A 21354-nucleotide genomic window follows, 5' to 3' on the forward strand; every position below is an offset into this window, starting at 1 on the left:
AGTAGAAATTGTTTACTGGTCACATGTAGAGGATTTTAAAAGTGAGCTTTACTTTTCCTTTTTATGTTTTTTAGGAGACCCATGTACAGTATCGTCTCAGTTGGAGTTAGAAGAAGCCTTTAGGCTTTATGAGCTAAACAAGGATTCTGAACTCTTGATTCATGGTAAAGGAGTAGTCATTTCCTACTCTTCTAGAACTACACTTCTTTAAAAACATAACCCTGTATCCTTAACCATTTAAAAACATGGTCCTGATGTCATTTTCTTAATCTGTATCCCTCATTTCTATGTAATTGTCCTTGTTCAGTAGTATCTCAAATGCTAGAGAAGACAAAATCGATCAGCTTCTTATAATCTTAGGAAATTTCTTATTTGTGTATGCCTTCTTGGGTATTAAACTGTGATCATCTCAGTGTTTTACAGCAAAGTTTTAGCATAGAATTTAAGAATTGAGAGCCCAGTAGAACCTAAATCATCCCCTTGCAGTTTTGTAATGTACGCAAATGATGATTTCCAAAGGTAAGATATCTTAAATGTCCTTTCTTTTGTTTAAGGGTTAACTGTGAAACTATTTATGTAGTAATCATAGACATTAGTGTGTTAAAGGTCAGCAAGCCTGAGAGGTGGGTAGTTGTATAGAAGGAGAGACCTAAACTCAGCCATCATGTCACTGGTACATTGTAAACCTGGGTTGTAAATCTAGGTATTCTCTTTCCAAATCTGTGTTCTTCTCATTCTGCCATGCTACCCCTCAAATTTTTTAAGTCATGTAGAATCCACTTAATATGCTTAATATAATTGCAATACATTGGCAGTATTTCACATAACATTTTTGGGAGCCTTAGGAGACTAGACCTAGGGAACTCTTTACAACTTGGAACAAACATAAATCTCCCCTCAATATAATGACTTATTTCAATACCTTGTTATTATTCCTTTGTACTTTCCTTTACAGTGTGATTTTTTTTAAAAAATAGTTTGATTTTTGTCTCCCTGCAGAATTTGACATAGTGACTCCCATGGGATTCATACTCTAATTTGTTGAGATCCTGGAAGAATGTTAGAAGTCTTCCTTTGGTCATCTCTGTCTAGAATAAAACTACAGTGAATGTTTAAAGAAATTATTTGTTTTAAGCTTTATTGCTTTTTATGCTATATCAGAGATCTGTTTTCAGAAGTTAGCTTATATTTCAACTTTTAAAAATATTCCAGGAACTGTGTTTCCCATACTCTGTGCTCAAAACCATGTCCTTTTTTGTACATCACAGACTACAAAGAGTTGACTAGATGTTCATAAATGTACGATTTCATTATATTCTATCTCTTTATAAAAATGTTTTGAATTAGCATTTTTATAAATCTATAGGTCCTAAGACAAAACTTACATTTTTGGATTTGGGTACTGTTTTTAATGTTAATTTAGTCCTAAGTTTAGTATACATCTTTAAAAAACTATAGTGGCTTATGTTTATATTTGTATACACTTTGTAATTTTAATTCTTCATCGTAGCAAATTTGTCACTACAATGAGGATTTAAGGAAATAGTTAATGATTTCTCTAATGACCAAAAAAAAAATCAATTAGTGATGTAATAAGGATTGGAATGAGTAATTTGAGCTTCTAATGCATTGTTTATGGATGTTTGCTTTCATAAGAATTTCTTTTATTATAGCCTTGTTGGTAAAATGGGTCCCTTCCAAAAATAGTACTGACCATATGTTAAGTATCTTGTGTCAAGAGAGGGTCAGGTTTAAATTTAGATCAATTTATGTGATATTTGAATTTAAAATTCTGTGTAATTTGTATGTTTTAAATATGCTGTATTAATTTTAGTTTGTTGTTTTTCAGTATTCCCTTGTGTACCAGAACGTCCTGGAATGCCCTGTCCAGGAGAAGATAGTGAGTGTTTATATACTTCATACCTTTGAATAGAGTTATTTATGATACAGTGGCACAAGAGAAATCAGAAATAGAACTTTTAATTCATTTGACTTCTTTTCCATTCTTCAGTCTAATTTAGAGTATATTAGTAAACTGCCTAAAGTCTCTACTTTTCCCAAATCGAGATGAGGCAGTTTTAATTGTTTTTAATTTTTAAAAAACATATATTTATTTATTTATTTGGTTGGTTGTGCTGGGTCTTAGTTGCGGCAGGCAGGCTCCTTAGTTGCGTCTCACCGGCTACTTAGTTGTGGCATGCAGACTCTTAGTTGCGGCATGCATGTGGGATCTGGTTCCCTGACCAGGGATTGAACCCGAGCCCCCTGCATCGGGAATGCAGAGTCTTAACCACTGTGCCACCAGGGAAGTCCCAAAATGAGGCAGTTTTTAATTACAACTTACTGACATAATTGTCTATTGTGCATTTGAAAGGAAAATTAAGTTGATTTTAAGTCCTTTCCTGTTTGTTTGTTTTTTTTAATTAATTTTATTTATTTTTGGCTGCGTTGGGTCTTTGTTGCTGTGCTCAGGCTTTTCTCTAGTTGCAGCGAGCGGGGGCTACTCTTCATTGTGGTGCGTGGGCTTCTCATTGCGGTGGCTTCTCTTGTTGCAGAGCATGGGCTCTAGGCGCATGGGCTTCAGTAGTTGTGGCACGTGGGCTCAGTATTTGTGGCTCACGGGCTCTAGAGCACAGTTTCAGTAGTTGTGGCGCACGGGCTTAGTTGCTCCGCGGTATGTGGGATCTTCCCGGACCAGGGATCAAACCCGTGTCCCCTGCATTGGCAGACGGATTCTTAACCACTGTGCCACCAGAGAAGTCCCCATTTCCTGTTTTTTAATTTTGGAAATTTTCAAACCTATGGAGAAGTTGAAAAAACATAGAAACATTGAAAACAAAGATACCCATATATCTTTACCAAGATTCACCAATTATTAACATTTTCTATGTTTGCTTTATCTCTGTATCTGTGCACACACATGCATACATGTATATACATAACAAACACTTGTTTTATTTTTATTTATTTTTTTGTGTACCCTTTGAGAGTAAGCTGACATGACACTTCACCTCTGAATACTTTAGCACGCATCCTTAAGAATTGTTATGAAACTTTCTTTTGAATGTCTAAGCTAGTGGTTAACATTAATGAGATGAATTGAAAGAGGCAACTATTTGGTCTGATGGAATTTGAAAAAGTTTATATGTATATATTCATATATATAAATACATATGTGTATATGTATATATATTTGATATATACCATATATATACCAAATTTGAATTTGATGTATGGTATAATTTATAGGTTGTAGATATTAGGCAACTCATTTTTATTTGTGGTTTCTGCACATATCCATGACTTTAGAAGAAATAGTAGTAAATGTTTTGCTTTGTATTAAGTGAAATAGCTCTAAACTTTTAATTCTGTAACTCTTCATGCAACTTGGTGAAAAGGAAAAATTAAAGAACTGGGTGTTTGTATATAGAGTTGAGTGAGGGCTATGTGCTTTAGAGGAAGGTGGGGAAACATAAGGAGTGGGTAGGCCTCTGAAGCAATAGTGAAAAATTTAGGTTTCGATTCAGCTAGGAGTATTTCATTGGGTTTCCAGTGGCAGATGGATTACAGCCAGTGCGGGCTGCCTTCACAGAGGTGTTGGAGAAGCAGCTCTCCTTTGTCCAGGCCAGAGTTTTCAAAGACTTGCCATTATAGCGAATCTTGGTTGCAGAGTCCTATCTGCAAATCTATTATGGGTCTGTAGCACACTTCCCAGATAAAATGTCTTTTCCTACCTTTTCACTGTATTTCATGCCCACTTTCCCACTTTAAAATTTGCTGGTGGGGAGTTTTACACACTCCTCTCCTCTCCTCTAGTTTAGTAATAATTAATATTACTAAACTAGAGCATGGAGGAAAATTGATAACCATTAAAGTGATCTCTTGGCTCTTTTAATTCCTAGGCAACATTAACATGTTTAAATTTAAGATATATCAAGTTGTAGTTCATGAAAGTTTCTGAAATAAGATGTTCTTTTAGGTTAAGATATTAACAAACTTTCTGCTTTGGTTGCTCCTAGCAGAATAAATAATTAAAAATAAAAGCATATATATTTCAGGTTCTGTATTATGCTATCTCAGGATTTCTAATTCAGAGTATTTCACCTGTTTCTTTCTATCTTAATTTTAAATAGTAGACCCAGTGCTACGTTTGCTTTAGAATGAGTTTAGAGGGAATTCCCTGGTGGTCCAGTGGTTAGGACTCTGTGCTTCCACTGCAGGGGGCATGGGTTCGATCCCTGGTCAGGGAGCTAAGATCCCGCAAGCCACGCGGCACAGCCAAAAAAATAAAATGAGTTTAGAAACCTAATGGAATTTCCACAGTGATTACTATTACTGTGGGATGACTAATAGACAATCTATATAATAGTGATTGACTTACCCAAAATTACACCGGTGGACTTGATTTGATCTCATGAAACCTCTTTGTTTAGGGAGTGTATTTAGAATAGTTAAAGATATAAAACAATATAAAAACCATTGCATAAAAGGTTGTTGCAAAGAGAATATTCTTGTGGTTACAAAATGTCCCTTATACGGTATTTACAAAAATGTACCTTTACAAAGAAGAAAACTAGCCATCACTGCCTTTAACAGAGTGATTGAACACGTAGTGGGAGTCAACAATCTCACATTTGTATATTTCTTGATGAGATGCAGTAAGAAATATACATCACCTGTGTATTATTATTATTATTATTATTTTTAATTTTATAGCTACTTTTATTTTTATTTATTTATTTATTTTTGGCTGTGCTGGGTCTTCGGTTCGTGCGAGGGCTTTCTCTAGTTGCGGCAAGTGGGGGCCACTCTTCATCGCGGTGCGGGGACCGCTCTTCATCGCGGCGCGCGGGCCTCTCACTATCGCGGCCCCTCCCGTTGCGGGGCACAGGCTCCAGACGCGCAGGCTCAGCAGTTGTGGCTCACGGGCCCAGCCGCTCCGCGGCACGTGGGATCTTCCCAGACCAGGGCTCGAACCCGTGTCCCCTGCATTAGCAGGCAGATTCTCAACCACTGCGCCACCAGGGAAGCCCACCTGTGTATTATTTTTGCCAAATTATTTAATACTTTTTATCTGGGAATCCTTTTTTTTATCTGGGAAGTGTGTTACAAATCCATAATAGATTTGAGTCTAATGAGGAAACAGACAAATCCAGAATGTTGGTCATGATATAAGACATCTTCCTAGACTCTTTCAACATCATGAAAAGCAAACAACAACAAATAAGATAGAGTGAATGTTTTAGCATACATTAAAGAGACAAAAAATGTATAGTAATGAAATTTAGTGCCTGAATCTTGATTGGATCCTGGAGAGAAAAAGAAAACTATGAAAGACACTTTTCAAGCAAATAGGGAAATTAGCAGATGAAGTGTATATTAGGTGATATTTAATTAATGTTAATTTTCTAAGACACAATAATGGTATTGTGGTTAAATAGAATTAGGGGGAGTGTCCTTAATCTCAGGCAATGGTTACTTAGGTATTTAAGGGTGAAGTGTTATGATGTCTGCAATTTATTTGTAAATGATTCAGAAAAAAAAGTGTATGTGTAAATAGAGAAGAAAGCAAATGTGGCAAAATTATAGTAATAGATAAATGTAGGTGAAGGATGGAGATGTTTATTGTTCTATTCTTTCAACTTTTCTGTGGGCTTAAAATTTTTTCAAAATTAAAAGTTAGGGGTCAATTAAAAAACAGAAAAGCCCAGTCTCTTGATGACTGTTTTATTTTTTCACTTTCAGATTTTTATCAATATGTATTTTTTTCCTGAAATGAATATCATGAAAAAAATCACAGACAATTATAAAATGACTTTATATTCACACTTGCCCTTTTTTTTTCTTCTTTTTTTTTTTAAACTTTTAATCTCTCTTCAGAATCCATCTATCGCCGAGGTGCTCGCCGCTGGAGAAAGCTTTATTGTGCAAATGGCCACACTTTTCAAGCCAAACGTTTCAACAGGGTAAACCTTAGTTTGCTGAATATTGATAATTTGAGAAATCTGGGTTTTTCCTCTCTACTGTTATTCCTTTCTAAAGGAGTAAGTAGGGTGACCTAAAATTCCCAGTTTGCCTGGGATAGTACATCTGTTATCTTCAGGTAATTTTTAATATCATCTCCTTTGACTCATAAAAATGTTCCAGCTTGGATGATTAGTTATATGGTTACCCTAGCTGTAAGAAAGTTGGATGTTTTTTAATATAATTCAAGACAGCCAGAAAATAAGCAAGGTTTATTTTGCAAACCATTTACTGTTGTAAATTTTTTTTAGTTTTCCCTGTTTTAGAAAATGATAATTGCAGACATTTATCTAGCTTTTAGTATGTACCAGGCACTTTGCTGAATGCTTGCCGTATAGTGACTCATTTAATCCCTGCCACAACCTTGTGAGAGAGGTACTACATATTTCCATTTTATAGATGGAGAAACTGAGGTGCAGGATGCTTAGATAACTTGCCCAAGATGACACGGCTAGTAAGTGGCAGAGCCAACGTTTGAGATCAGTCTGTCTCCAGAAGTCCATGTTTTTAACTACTCTTGATAACTACAGTCATCCATTTCCATTCTAAAACTCATGCTATGTTCTCAATTCGTTAATGTAATAGAAGCCACCGCCCGAGGTTCCCAAATTCCTGTTCCCAGTAGCACTGATATTTAAAAAGCTTTGAAGTGAGAAGTCACTTTAGGTGTTGCTCTTTAAGAGAGCAGTGGTGACCTACATGGGAAGGAAATCCGAAAAAGAGAGGATATGTGTATATGCATAGCTGATTCATTTTGCTGTACAGTAGAAACTAACACAACATTGTAAAGCAACTATACTCCAATAAAAATTAATTAAAAAAAAAAAGAGCAGGGCTTCGGTTTGACCTCTGAACAGACTGATAGGTTTATGTTTGCTTGGGAGTCCTTGCACAGCTTTTTCTGCCACGTGTTTTTCAAGTTTAATTCACTTTTCCTATTGTCCTTACTCTGAACTTAATTAGGTGAAGACTGAAAATTCGTGGACTTAGGAAACAACATGGTTGCAAATTTCAGTCTCTTTAAAACAAGCTCTCCTTTCTGTTTATTTTCCCATGACCATCATAGCTTTGGAAAAGTTATGTATGGTGAAGGGAATTGAGTTGGAGAAGAAAGCCACTTACTTTCACTATTTCATGAGCAAACTGTTGGGAAATGATTATGACCTTTTTTTTGTTAATAAAATATTGTTGAATTACTTTCTCCAGCGTGCTCATTGTGCCATCTGCACTGACCGAATATGGGGGCTTGGACGTCAGGGATATAAGTGCATCAACTGCAAACTCCTGGTTCATAAGAAGTGCCACAAACTTGTAACAATTGAATGTGGGCGGCATTCTTTGCCACCGGTAAGACACTGTTGTCTAATTTTTTTTTATAGAGCATTTTTGATAACACTGCTAGAACAGAAGGCTAAAATAGGGGGGTGTTAAGGAATCACAGCTCAACAGTGTTGTTACAGAATGTGGGTAGGAATACTTTAGGAGTCCAGTTAACATGTGAATTTTGGAATTGTTATTACAAATTTGTTTGTAGGACATGGTTAACTTCTTTGTTTGACCTGCTACAAAATGATTTGGTGTAAATTAGGAAAATGTAAGGAGAACCATTTAAAAGATATTTTTCTCTTCTTTAAGCTAAACTCTTTAGTTTATAGCGCCCATTATTCTAGCATCTGTACTAGGCAGAGATCAGGTGAGAAGAGTCAGTCATGTTTGCTATGTAAAGTGTGAGATTACTGGTGAGTTTTTGCATTTAAAATTTTTATTTTTCACTTTCTATTTTAAATATGAAATTAAAACAAGTTCATTATAGAAAAAATAGAGAATAAAAATGAATAAAGAAAAATTAAACAAAAACCCCCATGAAATCTACCATCTAAAGCTAATTGTCATTTAGTGTATATTCTTCCAGAAGTATGCAAATTTATATGCATAAACATTTAAAATTTTTCTATAAAGTATAATGAACTTCCATATACCAGTCATCCAGCTCCAACAGTTATCACCTCACGACCAATCTCGTTTCATCTATACCCCACCCATTTAACCTGCCCTCATCCTATATTGTTTTGAAACAAGTTCCAGACGTATTTCAGTATGTACCTCTAAAAGATAAGGAATGTTTTTTTAAAACTAGCTAAAAAATAAATTCCTTATATCAAATATCCATCCAGGCAATGTTCAAAATTTCAGTTGTCACATAAATGTTGTAATTTTGTTTTCATAATTTTCATTGTGATGAATCAGGATCTAAATGAAGTTCATATTTGCAATTGATTGATCATATTTACAGTTGATTGATATGTCTTAGATATTTTTAAGTTTACTGATTCTTCATCTCTCTCTCTCTTTTCCCTTACAATTTAATTATAGAAGAAACTGTGTTGTCATTTAAAGTGATTCAGAATTTTTCTCTTTGCTTCTCCATGGTTATGTTTAAAATGTTCCCCTGTCCTCTTTATTTTCTGTATATTATAGTTGAATGTAGAGGTCTGATTAGATTCTGGTTTTTGTTTTTTTGTGGGTTGTTTTGAGACTATTTCATAGAAGGTGGTGTGTTTATCTATCAGAAGGCATACAATGTTTGGTTATGTCTCGTTCTTTTACATACTTTTTAACAAAAGTGAGGTCGTATGTGTACTATTTTCTAACCCATTTTTCTCACTGAACAATAGATTTTGGTCATCTTTCTATATCTATATCTTCATCATTTTTAGCAAAGTATTTTATATGTCTATACCATAATTTATTTAATCTGTTCCCCATGATTGAACATTTTAGTTGTTTTCTAAATTTTCCTATGAGGAAAATTATAATGAATTTCCTGGTAAATAAATCTTTTTATTTCCTTAAGGATTCAGAAGTAGAATTACTGGTTTAAAGGATATGTGTTTTTAAAAAGATCTGGGTTCGTCTTTCTAAGTTATCTTTTAGAATGATTATACCATGTTTATTCGTAGTAACTTCTTTGGACATTGTGGAAGTAGGTTATTACTGGTGGCTTGTTGGTAGTAGAATTATTTAGCCAGTTCATGTAAGTTTACAAATGGGTTTATAGTTAGGGAGGTAAAAAGCCAATTTTAAGGAACAGCAAAAGGCAAAAAATTGTGAACATAATTTATCCAGGTTACTGTTGATATTCTTGAGTATTCTTAGGCAATGGAATGACTTGTGTGAGTTCATAAATGTAGAAGGAAAGAGGGCAGTGTTAGTGATTATATTGATATTTTAGGATGGTGCTAAACACCTTGAAAAACCCATGAGCTTATTTTTAAGGCAGCCTTAAAAGTATAACTCTATAACTAATGCTGCTTCTCAGGTTTACTCTTTCTTGCTGGTATTCATTAAACTTTGGTCCAAAATTAATGAATAAGTAAGATTTTGGTTTGAATTAGCATTGTTCCTGAGGTTATTGGCAGTTAGTTTCTTGGAGGTATTTCTTTTCCTTTTTTGGGTCACTGACCCCTTTGAGAATCTTCAGAAAAATGGGAAACCCATAAAATTTTACATATAATTTCAAGAAGTTTATAGACATCTTGAAGTCTATTTCTGGACATCAGCTAAGTAACTCTATACTAAGACTCCTTTTGCCAAAGACTTAAAGTGAGTATGTGGAGCTCAAAGGAAGAATAGGTGGTATAGAGGAGAAATAAATCAGAGTATATAGGAGTTTAATTTGATTTCTAATTGATAGTCTGAAATTAGTTTTGTGTTTTTTCTGTGATCTGTAAAATGTGATAACGTTATGTCATTCGTAGGAATGTTGTATGGTTTCACATATAATAAAATTTAAAATAAATTATATATAGTAATGTAATTCTCACTTATTAAGTTATATTCTTTCAAATTTAAATTTTAATATGCTGTGTCTCATCGAAACGATGTTGTTTCTGGATTTATAGAGGTATTGGGATTTAAAAAGATTGCACTAAGTTACTGTATCTTTGGAAATGATTTGTAGGAACCAATGATGCCCATGGACCAGTCATCCATGCACTCAGACCATGCACAGACAGGTAAGAATGACACTGGCACAAACCATTGCTCATTAACAAAGTGTCATTTAAAGACTTCTTTATGTGAATCTTATACCTAAATTTAAAGACATTTATATTCTTCCCAAATAAAAGCTAGGTAACCATATTTTGTTAACATCAGTTGCAGTATTTAACATATGTTTGGCATTTTAAAAAGACAACTATGTAAACTACAACAAATGGCTATTTTCTTTAATTCAGATAAATTTCTTTTGAGACCCCTTTATATTCAGCAAACCTACTTTTTTTCAATAATGAAAACATATACTGATTTTGTGGACCGTATTGACTATATTCAAGTGACCTGTTTTTATTAAAAACTCTATTATGAGATGAAGAAATGATAAAGATACAGAGATGCTGTATAGACAATTCAAAAAAGATCGTGTGAGTTCAAATGTCTAAAAAAAAAACCAAATGTCTAGTAGATACAAAACCTTAAATATGTCTCTGGGAAATTTGGAGAGCAGTTAAATGGGACAGAGCAGCCTGATCTGGGATGAATCAAGAAAAAGAAAACAAGGGAGTTTTTCTGGAAGGAGAGAATGTAGTATCTTGTTCATGGAAGAAGCTGGTTGTATGAAATGTAGGCCTTTTTTTTTTTTTTTTTGACCCAAGTAGCTTTAAGGAATAGAAGCCTGGGGTCCAATCGAGTCCAAACTAGAGACCCTCTATCTCTATGCCTCAGTCATACTAATATAATTAAATAGGGTTTATAGTGTCACCCTTTTGGAAGGAATTGATTAATTTGTAAAGAAGAGAAATATTTTTTTAAATAGCAAAAGTATTTGTTAAAATCAGTACTTGGCTATTGATTGGTTCCTCCTCTGTTTACCATCATTAAAGATTAGAATTTAACTGGTATTTATGTATAATTTGTTATTAGTAGGACAGATACTCAATTTTAAATGATGAACACTTATTCAGAAATAAAAACTAAGAAAAATCAAATCAAGAGAAAATTTTAAGTGTAACTCAGTTAATGTATACTATGTTTTTCTCTTTTTTTTTTTTAATGTTTGGGATTGGTTTTTTAGTAATTCCATATAATCCTTCAAGTCATGAGAGTTTGGACCAAGTTGGTGAAGAAAAGGAGGTAAGATAATTAATTAGTCTTATGGTACATTATGTCATCAACTTTTTAATGTGACAGTTTAAAAATATGACAAATTGACTTGCTTCAATTTTAGATCATAATTTTGTAGGGATGATTTTTAGTGATTCTAGAGTTTTATTCTGAGTTAATTCAATAATTAAATTGCTAAAATCATTTAAATTAAGAAATAATCTGGCGGGATAACTTATATTCATTTTAAGATAGCATAATCTAAAAATTATAATGTATTTAAGAATGGCATTTAGAATACTTGGTAGTATTGTTTAAAATATAGATCCTTCCATTTTATGGGCTAATTGTTTATTTAAAATATAAATGATTAAGCATCTTAACTGCCCATTTTTTTCTGACTATTAAACATTTTATCAGCTTTTAAAACAGTTTAATTAAAACGATAACCAATTTTTTGAAAAAAGCTTATAGTAAAAAAGATTTATCATGCCTCACACCTTCCACTCTCACTTTGACTTCTGAGAGGCAACCCCTTTTAATCATTTCTAGTTGTGTCCACAATGTTTATACCTCTCTTTTTCAATTTTTCAACTTTATATATTTCTATCCATGAAAGGTTTAAACTAGTATACTACCCCCCCCTTCCCCGGCCTTTTCTCTTCTCTTTCCAATGTTTGATAGGTGTATTATATTTTACTCTGGGTAACCTTTTTATTATGGAAAATTTCAAACATCAATAAAAGTAAGCAGAATACTATTCCAAGCTCCTGTGTCCATTACCCAGTTAAAACAATTGTCCGTACATGTTTTGTCTACCAGCTTCCCTCACTCCTGTACTGTTTTGAAGCACATCTGTTGGTTACCTATTTAATCTCCTATCTCAGTTTCTTATTCCATCGATTTAGTCAATACCTTGACTCTCCTTTACCCATCCTTTCTCTTTCTTCCAGCTTTCCTCTTTTAGCTACATACTTACTTTTATGCTGCCAAGGTTATTAACATTCATAATCTGTCCTGCAAGTGTAACCACATCTTTCATATTTTGTTCATTGGTTGACAATGAGTCATCCAAAGGAGGAAATTCTTAATAATAAGGAACAAATTCTCTGTTCTTCTGGCACCATGAGTTGGTAAAGTTTCCTTTTGTTTGATCCTTGATGTTATTTTATAGCTCTTTGTTCTTTTTTGGAATTTCTCGTTGCCTTAAATATTATTTATTGGTTTGGTTGTTTACCAAAGACTCATTTGGTTTTATTTTCAAGACTTTTAATACATTTAAAAATTGAAGAATAATATACAGCAAAGTGCACAAATCATGAGTATATATCTGGGTCAATTTTCACAGAGTGGACACTACATAATGACCACCCAGATGAATAAGTAGGACCTACTACACATCCCAGGGGCCCACCTTGTGCCTTCTCCCAGTCACTGACATTCCCTCCTCCCTTCAAGTAACCACAGTCTTAACACCACAGATTAGTTCTGCTCTTTTCCCCAAGCTTTTTATAAATGGAGTCACACAGTATCTTTTGTGTCTGGCTTCTTTTGTTCAGTATTGTGTTTGTGAGGTTCAGCCATGTTTTATATAGCAGTATATCATTTATTTTCACTGTTGTTTCAATTTATCTATTCTGTTGACTTCCCCCCCTGGATTGGGATTATTATGATATGCTGCTATGAACATTCTTGTAAATGTAGTTTGGTGCACATATTTAAGCATTTCTGTTAGGTACATAACTAGGAGTGGAATTCCTGAGTCTTGTGTACATTAGTAAATAATGCCAAGCAGTTTCCCAAAGTACTTGTAGCAATTTATACTTTCACCAACAATGTGTGAGAGTTTGATTTGTTCCACATCCTTATCAACACGTTGTATAGTGTGTCTTTTAAGTTTTAGCCAACCTGTTGAAGGTTGTAGTTTTTATGTGCATTTCCCTGCTGCATACCTTTTCATGTATTTATTGAACATTTGGATATAATTTTTAGTTAAGTGTCTGTTTATATCTCTTTAAAAAAAGTGAGTGGTCTGCCTTTGTTGTAACGATTTGTAGGAGTTTTTGGTATGTTCTCAACATTAAGCTTTTATCAGTTATATATTGCAAATAGATTCTGCCACTCAATAGCTTGTATTTTCACTCTGTTAATGGTATCATTGATGAACAGATGTTCTTGATTTTTTTCTTTTTAACATCTTTATTGTAGTAAAATTGCTTTACAGTGTTGTGTTAGTTTCTGCTGTGTAACAAAGTGATTCAGCTATATGCATACATATGTCCCCATATCCCCTCCCTCTTGAGCCTCCCTCCCACCCTCCCTATCCCACCCCTCTAGGTGGTCACAAAGCACCGAGCTGATCTCCCTGTGCTATGCGGCTGCTTCCCACTAGCTATCTATTTTACGTTTGGTAGTGTCTATATGTCAATGCCACTCTCTCACTTCGTCCCAGCTTACCCTTCCCCCTCCCCATGTCCTCAAGTCCATTCTCTACGTCTGCGTCTTTATTCCTGTCCTGCCCCTAGGTTCATCAGAACCATTTTTTTTTAGATTCCATATATATGTGTTAGCATATGGTATTTGTTTTTCTCTTTCTGACTTACTTTACTCTGTATGACAGACTCTAGGTCCATCCACCTCACTACAAATAACTCAATTTCATTTCTTTTTATGGCTGAGTAATATTCCATTGTATATATGTGCCACATCTTCTTTATCCATTTATCTGTCGATGGACACTTAGGTTGCATCCATGACCTGGCTATTGTAAATAGTGCTGCAATGAACATTGTGGAACATGACTTTTTTTGAATTATGGTTTTCTCAGGGTATATGCCCAGTAGTGGGATTGCTGGGTCATATGGTAGTTCTATTTTTAGTTTTTTAAGGAACCTCCACACTGTTCTCCATAGTGGCTGTATCAGTTTACATTCCCACCAGCAGTGCAAGAGGGTTCCCTTTCTCCACACCCTCTCCAACATTTATTGTTTGTAGATTTTTTGATGATGGCCATTCTGACTGGTGTGAGGTGATACCTAATTGTAGTTTTGATTTGCATTTCTCTAATGATTAGTGATGTTGAGCATTCTTTCATGTGTTTGTTGGCAATCTGTATATTTTCTTTGGAGAAATGTCTGTTTAAGTCTTCTGCCCATTTTTGGATTGGGTTGTTTGTTTTTTTGATATTGAGCTGCATGAGCTGCTTGTATATTTTGGAGATTAATCCTTTGTCAGTTGCTTCGTTTGCAAATATTTTCTCCCATTCTGAGGGCTGTCTACATGTGTCTGTTCTTTTTTGGGTAGAGATTTTGGGGCCTGTTTAAGAAATCTCTGTCTTTTCCAAGATTATTGAAGACATTGAAAAGACTATACTTTCCTCCATTATTCTGCAGAGGTATCTTTTCATCAATTATATGCCCATTACATGGTCTATTTCTGGATTCTTTTTTATTTTCCATCATTTATTTATTCTTATGCTGATATCATGCTGTCATTATTATTATAGGTTTATAATAAGTCTTTTATATCTAGTAAAGTTCTACTTTGTTCTGGGAATTATCTTGGCTACTCTTATTAGCTTTTTGAATTTCCATGTAAATTTTAGAATTAGCTCACTAGTTTCCATAGAATCAAGGAAATAAACCAAACCTGTTGATCAATTTCAGGAAAAGTGATATCTACAATATTAAGTCCTCGGTCCATGAACATGACTTGTTCTTCCATTGACTTAGGTCTTCTTTCATTTCTGTCAGTGTTTTATAGTTTTCAAAGTTCTTGCACTAGAGGTATTGGAGGTAAATGGTATTCTTTTAAAATTTAATTGTCTGTTTAATATTGTTATATGGAAACAAGGTTTTTTCCCTAAATTGCCTTGTATCCTGAGACCTTGCTAAATTCACTTATTAATTCTAATAGCTATCTAAAGATACTCTTAGATTTTCTACATATATGATCATCTTATCTTGAATAACAGTTTCATTTCTTCCTTTTCCAATCTTATAGATTTTATTCAGTTTTCTTACCTTATTGAGTTAGCAAGGACCTCTATAAATGGCCAAAATGATGTTGAAAAGAAGTGACAATCAGATATTATTGTCTTGTTCTGCATCTCAGAGGGAAATCTTCCAATATCTTATCATTAAGTTTGATGCTTGCTATAGGTTTTTATTCTGTAGATACCCGTATCAGAATGAGGGAGTTTGTCTCTATTCCTAGTTTGCTAAGATTTTTGTTTTCATCTTGAAAAGATGTTGAATTTTATCAACAACATTTTATGGCATTTGTGGAGTTGATCATGTGTAAATTTCAGTAAATTTCTTTCTTTTTTTTTTTTTTTAAATAAATTTATTTATTTATTTATTTTGGCCGTGTTGGGTCTTTGTTGCTGCGCGCGGGCTTTCTCTGGTTGCGGCAGGCGGGGGCTACTCTTCGTTGCTGTGCGCGAGCTTCTCATTGCAGTGGCTTCTCTTATTGTGGAGCATGGGCTCTAGGTGCGTGGGCTTCAGTAGTTGTGGTGCACGGCCTTAGTTGCTCCGCGGCATGTGGGATCTTCCCCGACCAGGGCTCGAACCTGTATCTCCTGCATTGGCAGGTGGATTCTTAACCACTTGCGCCACCAGGGAAGCCCAATTTCAGTAAATTTCAAATGTCAAGCCTGTTTTTCATTTCTGGAATAAACTACCTGTGTCATGATGTATAATTCTCTTTGTATATTGGTAGATCTGATTCGCCAATATTTATTTTAGATTTTTGAAAAAATTATTAACAAGAATCATTGACCTGTAATTTTCCCTTTTTGTATTGGATTGTGAAGTTTTAGTATCAAAATAATACTGGGCTCATAAAATGATTTTGGAATTTTTCCTATTCCCAAGGAGAATTCTTATAAGATTGACATTATTTCTTTCTTACATTTTTGGAAGAATTCACCAGAAAAGCACTCTGGGCCTGGAGGGCTTTTTTGGTTTGTTTTTTTTGTTTGTTTGTTTCGTGGGAAGGATTTCATTCTAGGTTCTATTTCTGAATAGATCTAGGGCAATTTAACTTCTCTGTTTCCTCTTGTGTTATTCCTTGGAATTTGTCTAACCTAAATTTTCAAATTTATTGACACAAAGTTGTTAATTGCTGAGAGTATGAAATGATATCCTTTTTTACTCCTGATAAAAAGTTACTGTGCGTTCCCTTTTTCTTCATCAGTTTTGCCAAGGAGATGTCAATTTATTAGTCTTTTTGAAGAACTAACTTTTGACTCTTCTTTGTTGAATGCTTATATCCTATTCTATTGCATTGATTTCTCTTCTCATTATTTCCTTATGCTTTTTTGTCATTCACTGTTTTTTTGTTTGTTTGTTTTGTTTATTTACTTATTTATGGCTGTGTTGGGTCTTCGTTTCTGTGCAAGGGCTTTCTCTAGTTGTGGCAAGCGGGGGCCACTCTTCATCGCGGTGCACGGGCCACTCATTATCGCGGCCTCTCTTGTTGCGGAGCACAGGCTCCAGACGCGCAGGCTCAGTAATTGTGGCTCACGGGCCTAGCCGCTCCGTGGCATGTGGGATCTTCCCAGACCAGGGCTCGAACCCGCGTCCCCTGCGTTGGCAGGCAGATTCTCAACCACTGCGCCACCAGGGAAGCCATCATTCACTGTTTTTAATACATTCTTTTTTTAATATTTTTTTTCCATTATGGTTTATCACAGGATATTGAATATAGTTCCCTGTGCTATACATTAGGGCCTTGTTGTTTATCCATTCTAAGTGTAATAGTTTGCATCTGCTAATCCCAAATTCCCAGTCCATCCCTCCCTCACCCCCCCTTCCACCCCCAGCAAACACAAATCGGTTCTCTATGTCTATGAGTCTGTTTCTGTTTTGTAGATAGGTTCATTTATGCCATATTTTAGATTCCACATATAAGTGATATCATATGGAATTTGTCTTTCGCTTTCTGACTTACTTAGTATGATAATCTCTAGTTGCATCCATGTTGCTGCAAATGGCATTATTTCATTCTCTTTTTTTTTTATGGCTGGGTAGTATTCTATGGTATATATGTACCACATCTTCTTTATTCATTCACCTGTTGATGGACATTTAGGTTGTTTCCATGTTTTGGCTATTGTGAACAGTGCTGCTATGAACATAGTGGTGCATGTATCTTTTTGAATTATAGTTTTGTCCAGTTTTGTCTTTTTGAATTATAGGTTTGGTATATTCCTAGGAGTGGGACTGCTGGATTATATGGTAATTCTATTTTTAGTTTTCTGAGGAACTTCCATACAGTTTTCCTAGTGGCTGTACCAACTTACATTCCCACCAACAGTGTAGGACAGTTCCATTTTCTCCACACCCTCTCCAGCATTTGTTGTTTGTAGACTTTTTAATGATGGCCATTCTGACTGGTGTGAGGTGGTATTTCATTGTGGTTTTGAATTGCATTTCTCTAATAATTAGTGATGTTGAGCATCTTTTCATTTGCCTACTGGCCATCTGTGTCATTCACTTTTAAATATATCTTAATCTGTATTATGATTTCTTCTTTGATCCATGTATTATTTTAAAGTATTGATATACTAATTAATTTTCAAATATGTGGGAATTTTTTTTTTATTGTATTGAATAGATTAATTCTGCTGCAGGTCAGAGAATGTATTCTATTCTGTGTGATTTCAGTCTTTTGAACTTTTTTGAAACTTGCTTGAAGACCAAGCACACAGGCATTGGTGAATGTTCCATATGTATTTTTGAATATAATATATTCTGTAGTTGTTGGGTGCAGTATTCTATACAGATCAATTAAGTCAAGAGTAGTAACAATGTTATTCAGTCTTCTGTTACCTCACTGACTGCATGTTCTTTCCCTACAAACAGGTTTCATTTAGAATTTACCTGTCCCTTTTAGTTTTGTTAGTTTTTGCTTTACATATTTTGAGGCTATGTTATTGAGTACATGTAGATTTAGAATCATAATATCTTACATTGGATTAATGCTTTTTCATAAAGAAATACCCCTCTCTATTTGTAGTAATGCTTCCTTGCCTAAAGTCCTTATGTTAAGTAATTGCTGTGTAACAAATTACCTTAAAATTTAGTGGCTTAAAACAACAAAATTTATTATGTCATAATTTCTGTGGGTCAGGAATCCAGGTTCTTGTCTCAGAGTCCCTTAGAGGCTGCAATCAGTGTACTGGCAAAGACTGCTGTCGTCTCAAGGCTCAACTGAGGAAGAAACTGCTTCCATACTTACTCACCTCATTGTTGGCAGGATTCAGTTCCTTGCCATGTGGCCTCTCCATAGGGCAGCTCACAGCAAGGTAGTTTGCTTCATCAGAGCAAGCAAGCAATAAGATCCAGATATTGAATGCCAGCAAAACAGACCTCACAGTCTTTTGTAACCTAGTCTCAGAAGTGCCATCCCTTCATTTTTGCCATATTTTTTTCATCAGAAGCAAATCATTAGGTCCAGCCTATACTCGAGGGGATTACACAAAGGCATGAATACTAGGAGGTGGGGATCACTGGGGTCCTCGTAGAAGTCAGCCTACCACAGTTGGCTACAGCTACTTTGTCTCATGTTACTTTAGCTACAGCTCTCTTTTGGTTAGTGATTACATGGTATATAGTTTCTTACCCTTTTGCTTTGAACCTTTCTGTACACATATATACCTTATTAACATCATAGAATTGGACTTCCCCCTGTGGTTTGATAGTCCTTAGCTGTAGTATTTAGTGTGTTCTAATATTTATGTATTGTTACATTTAATGTAAGTATATTTAAACTAACAACTTATTTGTATTTAAATCTACCAATTTACTATGTTTTCTGTATCATCTATTTATGTTACTTTTCTAGCCTTCTTTGGGTTATTTATTTATTTTTTCTCACCTCTTTTAGCTTGTTTCACATTCTTTTGCTTTTTTATTACTGGTTGTTCTAGAGATTGCATCTTATACCCTTAACTTATTTAAATTCAATACAAATTATTAATAATACTTTTTACCATTTTCCAGGATATGCAAGGACCTTAGAACACTTTAAATTCACTCATGCTCCCTTCCTGTCTTTACTGATATTTTTGTCATATTTTAAAATTCTGTATGTGTGTGTTAGTGTTTTTAAACAGTCAATCCTTATTTAGGTTTATCCACATTTTATTTTTTGTTCTGCTTTTGTTCCTGTGTGTCTGCCTTCCATATGAGATCATCTTTCTTCTTCTTGAAGAACTCAATATTTCCTTGAGTGAGAACCAACTAGTGACGGATTTCCTTAGTTTTTGTTTGTCTGAAAATGTATTTATTTCATTTTCATTTTGAAGGCTATTTTTACAGGCTATAGGATTGTAGATCAGCAAGGGGGGGAGGGGGTAGGCCATTTAAAAGGTGACATTCCACTGTTTTCTGGCTTCTGTCATTTCATTCAGCCTTATTATTGTTTATGTGAAGGAACTGTGCTTTCATTCCATTTGATTCTCTTTTATAGCTTCCAGTTAACCATATTTAAAGTCTATACATTGCTTTATCTTTTTACCATTTTCTGCTTTCTTAACCTGCCCTAATCTGGTTTCTTTCACTCCTTTTTATTTATTCTTGTTACCAAGTCAGATTATTATTTCTAAATTTTCTTTTGGATAATCATCCTCCTTCAGTTTTCATAATACTTTTTTTTTTTCCTGTTTTGTGCTTACTAGTTTATCTTTCTGAAAATTTGCTCCTTGCTTTTGCTGATACTCTTCACTTCAGAAAATTCATACTTAATTCTCATGGGTATATCTGTTGGTTGTATGCTGGGAATTTTGCAGGCGTCTACTAAAAGATTATCTTTAGTCTTCTCTGTAAATTTCCAGAAGCCTAAGTTTCTACTTGTGAATGAATTACAGGGCTGACTTTGTCATTCCACAGGAGTCTTGGTATTGTGTAGAAAAGAATGTTTTACATTAGCTGAACTGCCTCATGCTTGTTTTCTGCCTGTAGCTTAACTCAGATTTCATACATTTAGCTTCTGGCAGACTCTTTCATCTTGATGTCCCATTGTAACTTCTAACTTCAGTATGAAAAATCGAGCTCATTATCTCATCAACTCTGTCAATCGTACCATGTGCTCACACTTTATTTTTCTATCAGTGGCACCTCCAGTCTCCCAGTCACCAAAGTTAGTGTCATTTTTTTATTCATGTGTCTCCACTGCCTCCATACCCCAAAGTTATCAGATTCTAAGACATCCTTTAATGTTTCTCAGATTTCAACTCCTTCTCCTTTCCTAACACCACCCCTCTGACCTCAACTCATGAATTCATCCTACCTCTTGAGTAGTTAGATTATATCATTTGGAATGATGTAAAAAACTAATTAAGAACTTAAATCAGAAAATATTTTAAAATCTTATAGGTATAACTAGGTTTTAGAAGTATATTGTGTTATGCAAAATACTTCAGGTATAACTGTTTGCTATAAATGTTCTCAACAGGCAATGAACACCAGGGAAAGTGGCAAAGCTTCATCCAGTTTAGGTCTTCAGGATTTTGATTTGCTACGGGTAATAGGAAGAGGAAGTTATGCCAAAGTACTATTGGTGCGATTAAAAAAAACAGATCGTATTTATGCAATGAAAGTTGTGAAAAAAGAGCTTGTCAATGATGATGAGGTAAGCACAATGATGTTTTATTACCTCTAAACTGTTAAGTTGGCTTAAGTGTACTATTTCAGAAAAAGACCTCAATGTTTATGCCTTATTATTTCAGCCTACTTTTCTAAATACATGCTTCAAACAGATTATTTAAGGTATATTTAAAGTTATCTGATGGGGACTTCCCTGGTGGCGCAGTGGTTAAGAATCCGCCTGCCAGTGCAGGGGACATGGGTTCGATCCCTGGTCTGAGAAGATCCCATATCCCGCGGAGCAACTAAGCCCATGCACCACAACTACTGAGCCTGCACTCTAGAGCCTGTGAGCCACAACTACATACAGATGTAACAGTTGTAAATAACCTCAAGAGCATAGATAACGGTTACATGTAATAAAATAATTAGTTTTGAGTATTTATCACACTTATTTTCAATATAACTAATTGTAAGTTTGTAGAAGTGTTAATAATGGTTGTTTCAGAGAGGAAAACATAGGAAGAACACTCTTTGACATAAATCACAGCAAGATCTTTTTTGATCCACCTCCTAGAGTAATGGAAATAAAAACAAAAATAAACAAATGGGACCTAATGAAACTTAAAAGCTTTTG

General features: G+C 34.6%; 1 protein-coding gene across 1 annotated transcript in view; it reads left to right on the forward strand.

Annotated features, from left to right (window-relative positions):
• The window catches only part of PRKCI (protein kinase C iota), an 81831-nt gene that overhangs the window by 40049 nt on the left and 20428 nt on the right, over window positions 1-21354 (forward strand). The window contains exons 3-9 of the mRNA XM_036851252.1: window positions 75-164; window positions 1850-1900; window positions 5881-5966; window positions 7231-7371; window positions 9986-10040; window positions 11099-11157; window positions 20587-20763. Coding sequence (XP_036707147.1) covers window positions 75-164; window positions 1850-1900; window positions 5881-5966; window positions 7231-7371; window positions 9986-10040; window positions 11099-11157; window positions 20587-20763 — 659 coding nt within the window. The remainder of the gene's footprint in view (window positions 1-74; window positions 165-1849; window positions 1901-5880; window positions 5967-7230; window positions 7372-9985; window positions 10041-11098; window positions 11158-20586; window positions 20764-21354) is intronic.

Source organism: Balaenoptera musculus, chromosome 4, assembly GCF_009873245.2.
Source record: "Balaenoptera musculus isolate JJ_BM4_2016_0621 chromosome 4, mBalMus1.pri.v3, whole genome shotgun sequence".
NCBI lineage: Eukaryota > Metazoa > Chordata > Mammalia > Artiodactyla > Balaenopteridae > Balaenoptera > Balaenoptera musculus.